At 37.5% G+C, this 14,073-nt stretch overlaps 1 protein-coding gene across 3 annotated transcripts in view; it reads left to right on the top strand.

Annotated features, from left to right (window-relative positions):
• Positions 1 to 8,659, top strand: part of klf8 (Kruppel like factor 8) — a 34,745-nt gene extending 26,086 nt beyond the window's left edge. For all 3 annotated transcript variants that reach the window (XM_061702595.1, XM_061702597.1, XM_061702596.1), the window contains exons 5-7: positions 1,512 to 1,623; positions 2,864 to 3,003; positions 3,467 to 8,659. In XM_061702595.1, coding sequence (XP_061558579.1) covers positions 1,512 to 1,623; positions 2,864 to 3,003; positions 3,467 to 3,648 — 434 coding nt within the window. In that variant the 3' untranslated portion in view covers positions 3,649 to 8,659. The remainder of the gene's footprint in view (positions 1 to 1,511; positions 1,624 to 2,863; positions 3,004 to 3,466) is intronic.
• Positions 8,660 to 14,073: the final 5,414 nt, after the last annotated feature.

Raw genomic sequence — 14,073 nt, 5'->3', positions numbered from 1 at the left:
GTAAACATACTGTAATCTAATGTAGCGTAAAGGTACCATGACGCAGACATAACAAAAATGTAGCGTAACGTACACGTAGCGAAACATAAACAGAACATAAATGTAACAAAGACAACGTCAGTTGAACATAGTGTAAAATAAATGTAACGTGAACATAACCTAATGTAAAGGCAGCAATAACAGTGCAGTGTAATGTGAAATTTGTTTTATCTGAGTTTTAGGTTTTTGTCTTTTCTTATCTTAATGTAATGTAAGGTAGCGCCAAGGTAATGTAGCCCAGCATTAGGCGATGTGAATTAGCATAATTTAGCATGTGGTAATGTATCGTAGCATAACACATTACTAAAAGAAATGAAAGCTTTCCATGAGCTACCAGTTTATTTAGTTACCTTAGCTGAGCGTCTAATGTTAACCGAACATGTGCTAGTTAGCCTGCTCTCTGTCGTACCATTTCTGAAATACTGTACATCATATTTATATATTTTAGTGGAAGATCTTGTGGCGAGGCAGACAGGAAGTGAGGGTGATGGAGCGAGCGCATACGCTACATTTTTTAGAAATTGGGCAATGACAGAATGGGAGTGGGCGGGATCGTTGTCTTCAGAGTTGTTCAAAAACACACGCACACACACGCACACCAATCACCCAAAATGCATGCATCACACTTTTAGCATGCCACACCCTCGATCCTTTCCTCGCCTCTGTGCAGGGTGGACATTGTTTATCCTGCAGGGTGTAACGCTCTTCTCGCTTGTCTATTAACCCTTACATTTCAAGTGTACAGTATACTTCAACTCTTTATTCATTCACATGCATTCATTAAGTCACAATAACATAACGTAAGACAAAGTAATGTCACGTAAGATAAGGTTGCATGAAGGTAAGATAAGGTAACGTAGCACATACAGTATGTAACGGAGCATGAAGCTAATGCAGTGTAAGTTACCCGAGTGCAACATAGCATAAGGTAACATAGTGTAGCGCAACATAGCATAACGTAAATGTAGCCTAACTTAGCGTAATGTAAACGTAGTGTAACGTAACATAGACATAGAATAACAGAGACACAGTATAATGTAAAAGTAAAACAACATAAAGGTAGTGCAATGTATACTGTAATGTAGATAACATAGCGCAGCATAAACAGTGCAGCGTAAACCTAGTGTAATGCAAACGTAGCATAACATAAACATAATGTAACATAACATATGTTGAGTAACATAGACACAACGTAAAGGTAGCTTAACACAATGGTAGCATAATGGAAAGGTAGCGCAATGTAAAGGTAGCAAAATATAGCACAATAAAGGTTGTGAGTAGACAGTGTAAATAAATATAGCGAATGTAAACCTCACGTAAATGAAACGTACGATAGTGTAGGGAAACGTAGCGTAACGTAAACGCAGGGTATCATAAACATAGCGTAATGTAGACATTTAGCTATTTCTAATCTTCCAATTGTTCAACTTTCTAATTTTGTGTCTAATGTTGTCTCATCATGTTTTCCTCAGTCCGCATTAAGCCTGGCTCGACGTCTCCGGTGGAATATCACAGCGAAAGCGATGCCGAGAGCGGAACGGAGTCCGGATCGGCGTCACTCAGTGCCCAGAGCCTCGACACAGGGTTAGCCCACGCTACATTTATTATCATTACACATGAATATGCATTTTCAGTGTTGGTCCTTTGAGGTTTTGATTTGTCTGAGTGTATGTGAATATGTCAGTGTCTTCACAACTATTTGGGCGAGGCTGTGCAACCGTTACGGAAAGTTAGGGTGTGGTCCTTGAAGGTTAGCTGTAATCTGATGTGGCGTGGCAGCACGGTGGACGACTGGTTAGAGCATCTGCCTCACAGTTCTGAAGCCCGGTGTTCAAATCCCGGCCCCGCCTATATGGAATTTGCATGTTCTCCCCGTGCCCGCGTGGGTTTTCTCCTGGCACTCCGGTTTCCTCCCACACCCCAAAAACATGCATGGTAGGTTAATTGACAACTCTAAATTGCCCGTAGGTGTGAATGTGAGTGCGAATGGTTGTTTGTTTGTATGTGCCCTGCGATTGGCTGGCGACCGGTTCAGGGTGTAACCTGCCTGCTGCCCGATGATAGCTGGGATAGGCTCCAGCATGCCCGCGACCCTTGTGAGCATAAGCGGCTCAGAAAATGGATGGATGGATGGAGGATGTGGCGTGCGTGTGCGCGCGCGTGCGTGTGCGGCCACACCTTATTTTCCAAGTTGCCTGTCGTTGACCTTCCTTTATCGTGACCGTCCATAGAAGAACAAAACATACCAAGTCAGTGTAATAATATAAATATATAAAATATAATGAATAATACCAATGAAATAAAATAAAATTCAATCAAGTAACTGACAATATAGGCCTCTGCATGTAAAACATAATAATAAGGTGCACAAAAAACAATCGTGTAAACATACAAAAGAAATTCATATGTAATAAAAAAATAAACTATTTCACAAAAGTAAAAGTAATACAAAAATAAAATACATATTATGAATGAAGAAAAAAATCTTAAAACTTAAATAAAATAACTATACAGACATAACAGAGGATGTAATAAATAATAAACAATTATGGTATAAAATAAATAAAATTAAGCATTAAAACAAGGGAAAATAATAGACTATATACATACATTCTGATTTTGTTCATATAAAACATTAGCGATGATACAATAAATACATAAAAATAATAATATAAAAATACACAAAATATATAATTGTTTCTATCGATGAACAAAGACAAAAGATAAAAAAATAAAAAGAATAGTGACGAGGTTGTGACTTGAGCAGACCTCCGCCGCCCCCTGGTGGCTACCAAACCTCACTGTCCACTAAATTTCCTTACAGGTCGGTGTTGGACTTGGAGCAGGTGGATCCCGACTCCCCGGACGTGAAGAGGCGGCGGATCCACATGTGCGACTACGAAGGCTGCAAAAAAGTTTACACCAAGAGCTCGCACCTCAAAGCTCACCGACGGATACACACAGGTGAAATCTAGATCCAAATCCAAGCCCTTTTGTTTACAAATAGTTGGCCAATACCTAACAAGTTGGCGGCTTGCCCCAGAAGCTAATGTAGTAGTTTACATTTACACCAGTCACAGGAATTTCAAATAAAAGTCCTTTGTTGACAAATAGTTACAGAAAGTAGATGTAACACAAACATATACAACACTCTACTTTTAACTAGCAACTACCGCTAGAAGTGCTATTGCTAACATATGATGGGAAAACACCATAGAGTGGCTAACGGAAATCAGCAAAGATGTGACCGTAATTCTAAACCTTCAAACAACTGCTACTTAACACACATGGAGCAGCGAGGCATACAATACTCACAGGCATACTCTGGGGTAACGACTATTAGTTCAAGAACGCCATAGAACAAGTGGCGTACTTCCTGGTACCAATGTGCGCCCACTAACATTGTGCTTTCCGTCCCCCTCGACAGGCGAAAAGCCGTACCACTGCACCTGGGAGGGCTGCACCTGGCGCTTCGCCCGCTCTGACGAGCTGACTCGGCACTTCCGGAAGCACACAGGCATCAAGCCCTTCCGCTGCACCGAGTGCGACCGCTCCTTCTCGCGCTCCGACCACCTGTCCCTGCACCGCCGCCGTCACATCATGATGTGAACTCTTTCGGTTATTTGGATTTTATTCGATTTTTTTTCTCCCTTCGCCTACGAAACAAACGTTGCCACTGCAGTTCTACGACTCATCTGTGTGGGAGCACGAGGCATTAATGGAGGTTGGGGATTTGTTTTTCACTCATCCGTCCTTCCTTCCATCCCTACATGTTTTCCCAAATGGTGAAATCCCACGTCTGGATTCCTCCTTCCTCGCTTGGGGCGTGGCGTTTAATTTGAAAGACTTCCGGACATTTCTCTTGGATTTTATCCCCATTTTCTTTTGTGATAGGAATGCACAATCCTTTTAATGCATTGTCAAACTGGGTGGGGTGTTTAATTTGTACGATCTAAAAGTAGATGCCTGGACAAGTTAATTTCTCGTGGACTTCATCCCATTTTCTTTCATAGTAGGACAGCCCAACCCATTTATTGCATTTGTCAACCTCTCACTGGAGTACAGGAGATATAAAACATTTATTTCAGCTTTGAGGTGTGGCATTTAATTTTTTATCGTAAAATTAGACGTCTTGACAACCAGTTTTTCAAGTTTTTTGCAAAATCCTAACCCCTTTTGATCATTTGTTGTCAAGCTGTCTCACTGCATCACAGGAGATGTAAAGACTTGTTTTATCCATGGGGTGAGGCATTTAATGTTTACGATCTAAAAGTAGACATCGAGAGAACCAAATTCATTGACACTTTGATAATGGGACTTCCTAACCCTTTTAATGCTCTGTTTGGAAATTTGTTGTCAGGCTGTCTCACTGCACCACATGTTATGGAAGACATTTATGTCATCCTTGGGGCACGGCGTTTAATTTTAGATGGTAGAATTTGATGTCCGGACAATCACATTGCTCAGTTTTCTTGCACTTTTGTAATAGAAGTTCCCAACCATGTTGATGCATTTGTCAAGCTGTTTCACTGCAGCATAAGTGATATATTTTCATCCCTGGGGCACGGCGCTTAATTTTTACGATCAAAAGGTAGACTTTCAGACAACCGGATTTCTCATCAATTTTATCCCATTTTCAGTTATAGGAATTCCCAACCCTTTGAGTGCATTTTCTGCAGGTGAGGCAATGTGCAACACACATTTCATCTTTGGGGTCCGGCGTTTAATTTTGCAGTCTAAAAGTAGATGTCTGAACACCCCCCCTATCTATTCGAGAACTGTGAACTTTTTAAAGAATTGCTACGTCACATTCTTTTTGCATATCTTCCTCCCGCACACACTTTATGATCATAAAAAAACAGTATTTGCGTGTTATCGTTCAGTTTTGTAGTTGTTTTCGCTCCCTTGTGACAGAAATAGTCTCTTTTTTTGTTGTTGTTTTTTAACTATTTCCGATCTTTGGTCGTCTTTTAAACGCTGTGAAGAAGTCGTCGTCGGAGAAGTTAGAATTATCTCGCAGGGAAATGCGGGAGCTTCTTCCGAGCTTTTCCGAGTGGTGGCGCATGTTTTTTCTTTCGTGTGTTTGTGCGTCTGCATGTTTTGCAACGAACACATCGTCGGAATTTAGAATTATTATTGATATTTTTTTGGAATTCAACGAGTGTGCGTTCCGGGCACTTGGACCTCTTGCCCGTCGAGCCTTAAGAACCGAAGGCGACCTGAGGAAAAAAAAGACCAGAACCCCTGGTAGCCTACGTTCTGCGGAAACAGAAGCCGACTTTTGTTGGCATTGTGGCAGGACAACCGGACATCTTTTACAAATGTCCAATTCCCCAGTTTTATCGAACACAGCATAAGCCTGCATTGTTGATTCCCGGATAAAATATTTTCTTGGACGATCAAGAACGTTAGGATGTTTCTTATGCCGCCTTCGAGAAAATTGGGACTTCACACTTTTCCTCATTATACATTGCAAAAATGGCAATCGCAAAAGGCTACATTGTTGCCTACTGACTAAAACACAGTCACTGAGGCGCTCAATTAGGCGAATTTAAAGATGTCGGGATGTTTTCCTTGCTACATTTGAGGAAACCGGGAGGTACAACATTTCCTCTCTATAGGTAGAAAAATTGCCCATTTTTTCAAACGCAGCACAAGCTGTGCGTTGTCGCGTACCGAAAAATAATCGTTGGTGATGATCTGTATTGTGCGAATTCGAGTCACTCACATTTCTAATGACGTGTTTGAGAAAATGGCATTTCCCCACTTTTCCCTTTATACGTATGCATTTAAGAAAACTGGGATTTTACACTTTTCTTTCCTGTGTGTCGGAAATTTCATGGTTTTATGGAATGCAGCACAACATGATAAAACACATCTCCAATGGCAATCTTTTCAGACTTCAGATGTTCTTCTTTAGGATTAAAATTTAATTGTGGGGGTGGTGGCATTCTTGTCATTTTGAAAGCTAGGACATGAGACAGGAATTTTTGTGGGCATTGTTGAGAAAAAAAAAAAAAAGAAAACAAAGAAAAAAAACTAACCAACAACGTACCCCGTTATTTCCGAGTTCCTAACGCAAAAACATCTGATCTGATTCTCATTTTCCCCACATTTCTTACCTTTTCTCCCACTTTTCCTAGTAACAGGATGTAAATGTCCCAGTTTTCTTGAATGCAGCATAAGGCTACGTACTATAGAGCTTTTCATTTTGCATCCGTGCCGCTGTTGTTCTTCAGGATATATACATTTACCTTGACTTTGTAACTTGATGTACTTTTCCAAGTCACAGCTTAGAGAAATTTCTGTAAAAATGCAAACATTTTTACAATGTGGAAAAATGTGAAATCCCAGATTTAGCAAAACCAGCATTGGAAACTGACCACAGTGACTGTATGCGACTCAAATTTCCACAATAGGAAGTATCTTCAAGGGAGATTTTTCGGAAAGCGAAGATTTCTTGGGCTCGATTTGAGAAAACTGGGCAATTTCCAGCCAACAACAAGGAAAAGTGTGAAATTTCCCGATTTGATCGAATCCAGCCTCAGCTGGTAAAACACATTTGACCACAGGCTTATTTTACTGCTTACTTTCATCTTAAAAAACAATTGCAACCAATTTTTTTCAGCGGCGACTTTCACATCAATCCGAAACCTAGGACACGAGAGCATGAATAATGTTTGGGTAAAATGAGGCAAAAAAAAAAAAAAAAGACAAAAACTATCTATCATTCTTCGCGACTTATCGACTCAAAAACATCTGCCGATTCACGTTTGGAGGGATTTGTATTTTATTTTGTTTTTCAGATTTCTCGCCTTTTTTGCTTGGTCTAACTACAAGAAGAAAACAGAAAAAGCACATCTTTCTAGAAGAGTTTATGCATCCTTTTGTAAACATTAAGGACAATGACAAAAAAATAAGAGTTAAAAAAAAGAATCCATGTACATAAATGTATATAATCAAAAAGTAAATGTAACGGGTGAAGTTCTATTTTTAACACTGACTAGATAATGTGAACCTCCTTCCCTTTTTCTTCTACTTTGTTGGTTTTCTTATTTTTACACCTTTTTTTTGTAGTTTCTTACAAATAATAATAATGATAACAATAATAATAATAATAATATTGGTCCCACTTGTGTTGTGCATACTTGTGTTGCATGGAGAGTCACCCTCTTGTTTTCCGATAGTGACGTTGGTGAGCATGTCGCTGTGTGCGTGTGTGTGCAAAACATCAGACTTTTTGAGAGATAAAAATGTCTTGAGTTTTATATGATCCATTCCGCACAAAACCTTTAAGAAAAGAAAAAAGTCCCGTGTTGGCACCGATATTTGTTTGCGCGACGACGACGAGCTAGCAGTTAGCATTTTGACGATTTGTGTATCAATTTCTCGATTTCTGTTTCATATTTTATACAAAACAAAAAACAACAACATTGGAACGATCGACTACATGCGTGCTATGTGATATGTTAGTGATTAATCTTTCTCAAAAAAGGAAAGTGATACATCCGATTTTTGTATAAAACAATGATTCATCGTGTTGCGCTCAAGTGACACGTTTCAGTAAAGCTAGCCAGGCGAGCTAGCCTAGCTTCAGTCTTTTGTATCGCTCATTTTGACTTAGACAAAGCGCTAATAGTCAGCAATTTGACGATTTGGGGTACCAACGTCACAATGTTTCTTCGTCATAGTTCACATTTTTACACAAAGCAAAAACATGCATGTTACATGCGAACATGTTAGCATTAAGCACTACTTTAGCCACGTGGATGCTACATGCTAACAACAACCACTTTCTATCATTTTGATTTACAGTGTTGAAAAGCTAAGGATTTGGGGGTAATGAAGGTGGTTTAATTTTGATGACGTTTTAAAAAATTTTACTGCCTAGCATGCTTGCTAACATGTTAGAAATCATCCATATGTGTTGCTATCAGTCGTCACAATTGTGTTTTGCGAGCAAGAGGCCTCCAAACAGTTACTGTTTAGCCATACATGCTAAACTAGCTTTATTGATACTTTAGGCGATTTTAAGTAAAATAGTATATATATCATAACATCCAAAGCACATTGGATCAAAACGTTAGCCTTTTTTAATTTTTTTTATTTTTAGCTCATACTAATGATAATTTTCCATTTTTTGGATGTTTTCTGTGAGCTTGTTTAGCTTGCCTAACTTATTCTGTATGTTTAAAAATATACTTATGTATATATAAAAAATAAAAAGTTTAATGCCCGCTTTCGGGTCCCAAATGCGGACGAGTGCCTCGTACTCGCCACCAATCGCCACTTTTATCTTCTATTTTTTTTCCTCCCTGTTGAATGCAGTAACTTTTTGTGGGCCAGTACTCTTTATTTACTCAGTGCAATGCAGTTATTATGGTTATAATGATTATAACATTAATAATTTCTTTTGTATTTGTGTACAGAACAAAAAGTTGTAAAGATGGACGAGGAAGGGAAAAAAAAAGAAACATGAGGTTTTTGATACTGTGACTCTACTCTGGTGTTTAAAAGTCCTTTGTTTTCCTCTTCTGTATACTTGTGACGATTATTTCTCATCCTCCGTTATTCTTCTTTTATAGAATAAACTTGTTTTTGGTGAAATTTACTTCCTGTTGTCTGTTTGTGGGGGGGGGATTTAGATGTTGGAAAAATTAAAGCAGCAGTTGCAGTGTAATGTGAAGACCACTGGGGGGCGACATGCACAAGGATAATGAGTTGTCTTCATGGATTTGGAACTGGTTTAAATCCGTGACCTTTCCCCAGCTAAGCTAGTTAGTTAGTTACTACCAGTCAAGCCACACGTTAATTTGGCCAGTGCACCTTTAAATTGCGGCCTTATGGTTCAGGATTGAGATTTAAACGATAAGAAAACATGGGTTGTTGTATAATCTTTATTTTTTTGAACCACAAACAAACAAACAATCAAAAAACGTATACAAACAGAAGAAACAGGCAAAAATTAAATGGGAAATTGTGCGCATTTGAGAGGCGGTTGGCAATGATTGTCCCATTTATTGACTGCACTCGTGTAGTTCAGCGACAGAGACTCCCCACGCTTCGCTTAATAGCCACAGTCACTGTACATATGAAATTAAAATATAGTTAAGTATTATTGTAAAAGGCAATAAGGGTTAGTGATACGAGCAGTGGAGGGTTAGAAATGAATTTAAGGTATTAAGGGGTTTGAGTTATAGATACGTACAGTACATACATACAATTATTATTTACTGTTGAGGCTGAAATTCCGAGGACTCTAAATGAGCAAAAATCTAAATGAGCAAAAATGATTATCGATGAATTTGATAACCGATTAGTTGTCGAGTAATCGTTGCACCACTCAACGTACTTAAATAGAATGTAAAGAATAAAATAGTTTGTGCATCGTAATTTCATGCTGCAATCCGTTTCATTGTGCTGCTCCTTCTGGTGTGGCGTTGTCTGGCTTTTAAATGCACAATTCTCTTTGTTTTATGTTTAGTTGGACAGTAAACTTCAACTGTGCCAAATCACTGGCGGGTGGGCCGGGACAGGTCCCGACAAAACGCTGCCACTGAGTGGCTTTGGTCTGCCGCTGTCTCAGCCTTTCACCTGGAATGCACTTGCAGTGATCGCCGTCTCTCCTCCCCCCAACCCCCTCCCCCCCACGCATAACATTATGCGTGAAAAAGCGCTGAACTTCCTGTTCACCGCTGATGAAATAGCCAGGAAATAGACTGTACCCACGATCTTATGTTTGTGTTGGCTTGCTAAACATACGGGTGGGAAAGGCCTCTTAAAAAGCCGGTTGAGCATTTAGTTGATATTCTTGATCTCCAGCTATGTGAACCACTACAATACCAATTGCCATTGCGCAATGTCATGTTGCCATTTATTATACTATTTGGTAACTTAAGTAGATTTAAGTTAAAAATGGACCCGTGTTCCACATGATTGTCACAAGAATGAAAGTCAACTAAGCAAACTACTACACTAAGCAATACCCCAGCTCAATATAATTTCATGTTAAAAATGAAGCAATATGACTTTAAAGAAAGCGATTACAGAATTAAGCCGACAAGTTGGAACAAGCGTTTTACTTGTGTGAGCTCACCAAAAACAAATGAATCATTTTGTGGCAGGAAGAAAACTTACAGCACACCGTGTACTACCATAACACAGACATATACTGTACATACATACTGTAGTAAATCATTGTGAAAACTTACTACAACAAAACAAACAAACAAAAAAAAACGCTTTGTGAGCTTTTTTTTTTTCCACGAGGGACCCTCAGCTTGGGAAACCCGGATAGAGACAAAAAAAAAAAAAAAAAAAACACATAATTTTTAAAGGACTTTGGTAATATGTAAAAAAATATATATATAGCTACAAGATAAAACATTTTATAAAATATGTATTGGCTTGTCCTGTCATTTTTTTTTTCACAGCCTGACTATACAGTGTAATGTCCAGTGAAAATAATGTATCGTCAGTTTGTTTTTCGTAAAAAAGTACATATTGATATTGATATATAAACTATTAATGAAAAACACATTATTACCAAAAAAGAAAAGACTCGACTCAATTATAATTTTTGATTTTACCTGGGCCCAGTAGCTTGAGAAGCCTGGATTTATACATGCAAAAAATCATTTTAAAGGACATTTTTAACATTTAAATTATTATCAAAATATAGCAACATGATTTTAAATATTTTATGAAATTGATATAATTTACTCGAACTGAAATGCTTTTCCTGCATAATATACTGTATAGTATGTTGTACTTTAGACCAGTGTTAAACCACATTGTCACCGCCCAATTAAAATATCTCAATTTCATGACAATAAAAATAGACATACTCTATAAAATAAAAGAAAAACACATTAAAATATTACAACCCCAATGCCAATGAAGTTAGTATGTTGTGTTAAACATAAATAAAACAGAATACAATGATTTGCAAATCATGTTCAACCTATATTTAATTGAATACACTACAAAGAAAAGATATTTAATGTTCAAACTGATAAACTTTATTGTTTTTAGCACATAATCATTAACTTAGAATTTTATGGCTGCAACACGTTCCTAAAAAAGCTGGGACAGGGACATGTTTGCCAAAGCTTTACATCACCTTTTCTTTTACCAACATTCAATAAACGTTTGGGAACTGCAGGCAGGCCAGTCTCGTACCCGCAGACTTTTACTACGAAGCCACGCTGTTGTAACACGTGCAGAATGTGGTTTGGCATTGTCTTGCTGAAATAAGCAGGAGCGTCCATCGAAAAAGACGTTGCTTGGATGGCAGCATATGTTTCTCCAAAACCTGTATGTACCTTTCAGCATTAATGGTGCCTTCACAGATGTGTAAGTTACCCATGCCATTGGCACTAACACAGCCCCATACCATCACAGATGCTGGCTTTTCAACATTGCGTCCATAACAGTCCGGATGGTTCTTTTCCTCTTTGGCCCGGAGGACACGACGTCCACAATTTCCCAAAACAATTTCAAATGTGGACTCGTCGGACCACAGAACACTTTTCCACTTTTCATCAGTCCATCTTAGCTGAGCTCGGGCCCAGAGAAGCCGGCGGCGTTTCTGGGTGTTGTTGATAAATGGCTTTTGCTTTGCATAGTAGAGTTTCAAGTTGCACTTACGGATGTAGTGCCGACATTGGTTTTCTGAAGTGTACCTGAGCCCACGTGGTGATATCCTTTACACACTGATGTCGGTCTTTGATGCAGTGCCGCCTGAGGGATCGAAGGGCACGGGTATTCAGTGTTGGTTTTTGGCCTTGCCGCTTACATGCAGTGATTTCTCCAGATTCTCTGAACCTTTTGATGATATTATGGACCGTAGATGATGAAATCCCTAAATTCCTTGCAATTGTACGTTGAGGAACATTGTCTTAAACTGTTTGACTATTTTCTCACGCACTTGTTCACAAAGAGGTGAACCTCGCCCCATCTTTGCTTGTGAATGACTGAGCAATTCAGGGAAGCTCCTTTTCTACCCAATCACGGCACTCACCTGTTCCCAATTAGCCTGTTCACCTGTGGGATGTTCCAAACAGGTGTTTGATGAACATTCCTCAACTTTCTCAGTCTTTTTTGTCTCCTGTCTCAGCTTTTTTGGAACGTGTTGTAGACATGAAATTCGAAGTTAATGATGATTTGCTAAAAACAATAACTTTGATCAGTTTGAACATTAGATATCTTGTCTTTGTAGTGTATTCAATCAAATATAGGTTGAACATGATTTGCAAATCATTGTATTCAGTTTTTATTCATGTTTAACACAATGTCCCAACTTCATTGGAATTGGGGTTGTACAACAAAATTTGAAAAAAACACTTTTGAGCAGGAACCCTTAGCTTTGTGACTCCTTCATTTATATGTTTTAAAATCATTTTAAAAGGATATTTTTGTGTAAAAATATATAAGTAGAGGGACACTATCTCAAATATTTTATAACATTAATACAAAATATGTACTTGCTTGCTCTGTAATATTTATTTGACTATATATATATATATATATATATATATATAGTGTTGTTGCCATCTCATAAAAATCATGTACTGTATGTCCAAATTTAGGGAGTTTTTTGTTTTTATGGGAACAAAAAATTCTTATCTTTATGTTTGGAAGAAACCTCTAAAAACTAATTTGGGGGAATTTTTTTTCATTTTCCATTCAGTTTTAACTCACATGAAATCCACATAAGTCAATGTATGATAAATGAATAGAATACAAAAGGGCGCCACCCTTGCACAAACATGCATAGCCCATTATGAGAACAAAAAAAAAAGGCAATATAAAGGGCGTTGTCGCCGTGTGACCACGACGAGGCAAATTGCACTTAAAAACACGTTAGCACAAACTCGACAATTACTGAAAGAACAAGATCCACTCCACCCAGTCTGCTCTTTCTTTTGCTTACTATTCTTATTGTTATTCTTATTATGGTGAGTATTTTCATAACCTGTTCTTGTTTTGTCTCATAAACTTAGCACGAACGACGTTTTCTACTTTGACCAGCTCCCGAAGACGTCACGCTAAAAGACGTTGAAGACAACTATTAACTGTTTGCTGTCTTTCTGGAAAGCATTTAGCTTTGACACCAAGGGAAAAAGTGTCCCTAAAAATGAATTATTGTCACTTTCCAACAAAAAGCATGCATCTCCATATCTCTTTAATTTTTCAACATTTTTAGATTGCAAATTATTATTATTATAATTTTTTTTAAAAGAGCTTTTTATCCCAAACGAAGATTATTTTTCTTTGTGGGGAAAGCAAATAGAAAATTTGGAGATACAAGCTTTTAATTAGATGGTGACATGAAATTGTCAACATATGATCAAAAACATTTCCTTTCTAATGTTATGTTGAAAAAAAATATATCTGAAATACAAAAAGTTCAAGAATAAAACGTTGCTTGTATGAAAATGTAATTTTTTTTTTTTGGGAGATGCATGCATGTGCTGGGACAGCAAACATATCGTCACAATATCATGAAAAACATCTTCAAATGTTTTTTTTTTTTTTTTTTTTTTTTAAATCTTTCTATCTGAAACACAAATTATGAAAAACATTTTCATATGAAAATGAAAAAAAAAAAACAATTTGGAGATGCATGCTTTCTGGTAGACAGTGATTTTATTTAAAATATTATACAGCAACTATCAAATGCTTTTTAAAATGTATTAAAAAGCCTAAACAAAGAAAAAAAAAAGTTTTTCATATGTACATTTATAAAAAAACTAAAAAGACATTTGGAGATGCATGCTTTTTGCTTGTCAGCAATCATGTAAAATGATCACAGTTCGATGAAAATTTAACACAAACTGTCCAACAAACTAAGTATAAATGATTTCTGTTGGCGTTAAATCGAAAATAAAATTTGGAGATACAGCATATTGTCAGGTTGCGAAGAAAATCCTTTTTATACAAATTCTATGCATTTATAAAATGAAAAATAATTTTTGTCTAAAAAAACCAAGTAAAAAATATTTTTGAGGTACATGCGTTTTGCAAAGCAAA

Source organism: Phycodurus eques, chromosome 17, assembly GCF_024500275.1.
Source record: "Phycodurus eques isolate BA_2022a chromosome 17, UOR_Pequ_1.1, whole genome shotgun sequence".
NCBI lineage: Eukaryota > Metazoa > Chordata > Actinopteri > Syngnathiformes > Syngnathidae > Phycodurus > Phycodurus eques.
This window is presented reverse-complemented; position numbering and strand designations above follow the sequence as displayed.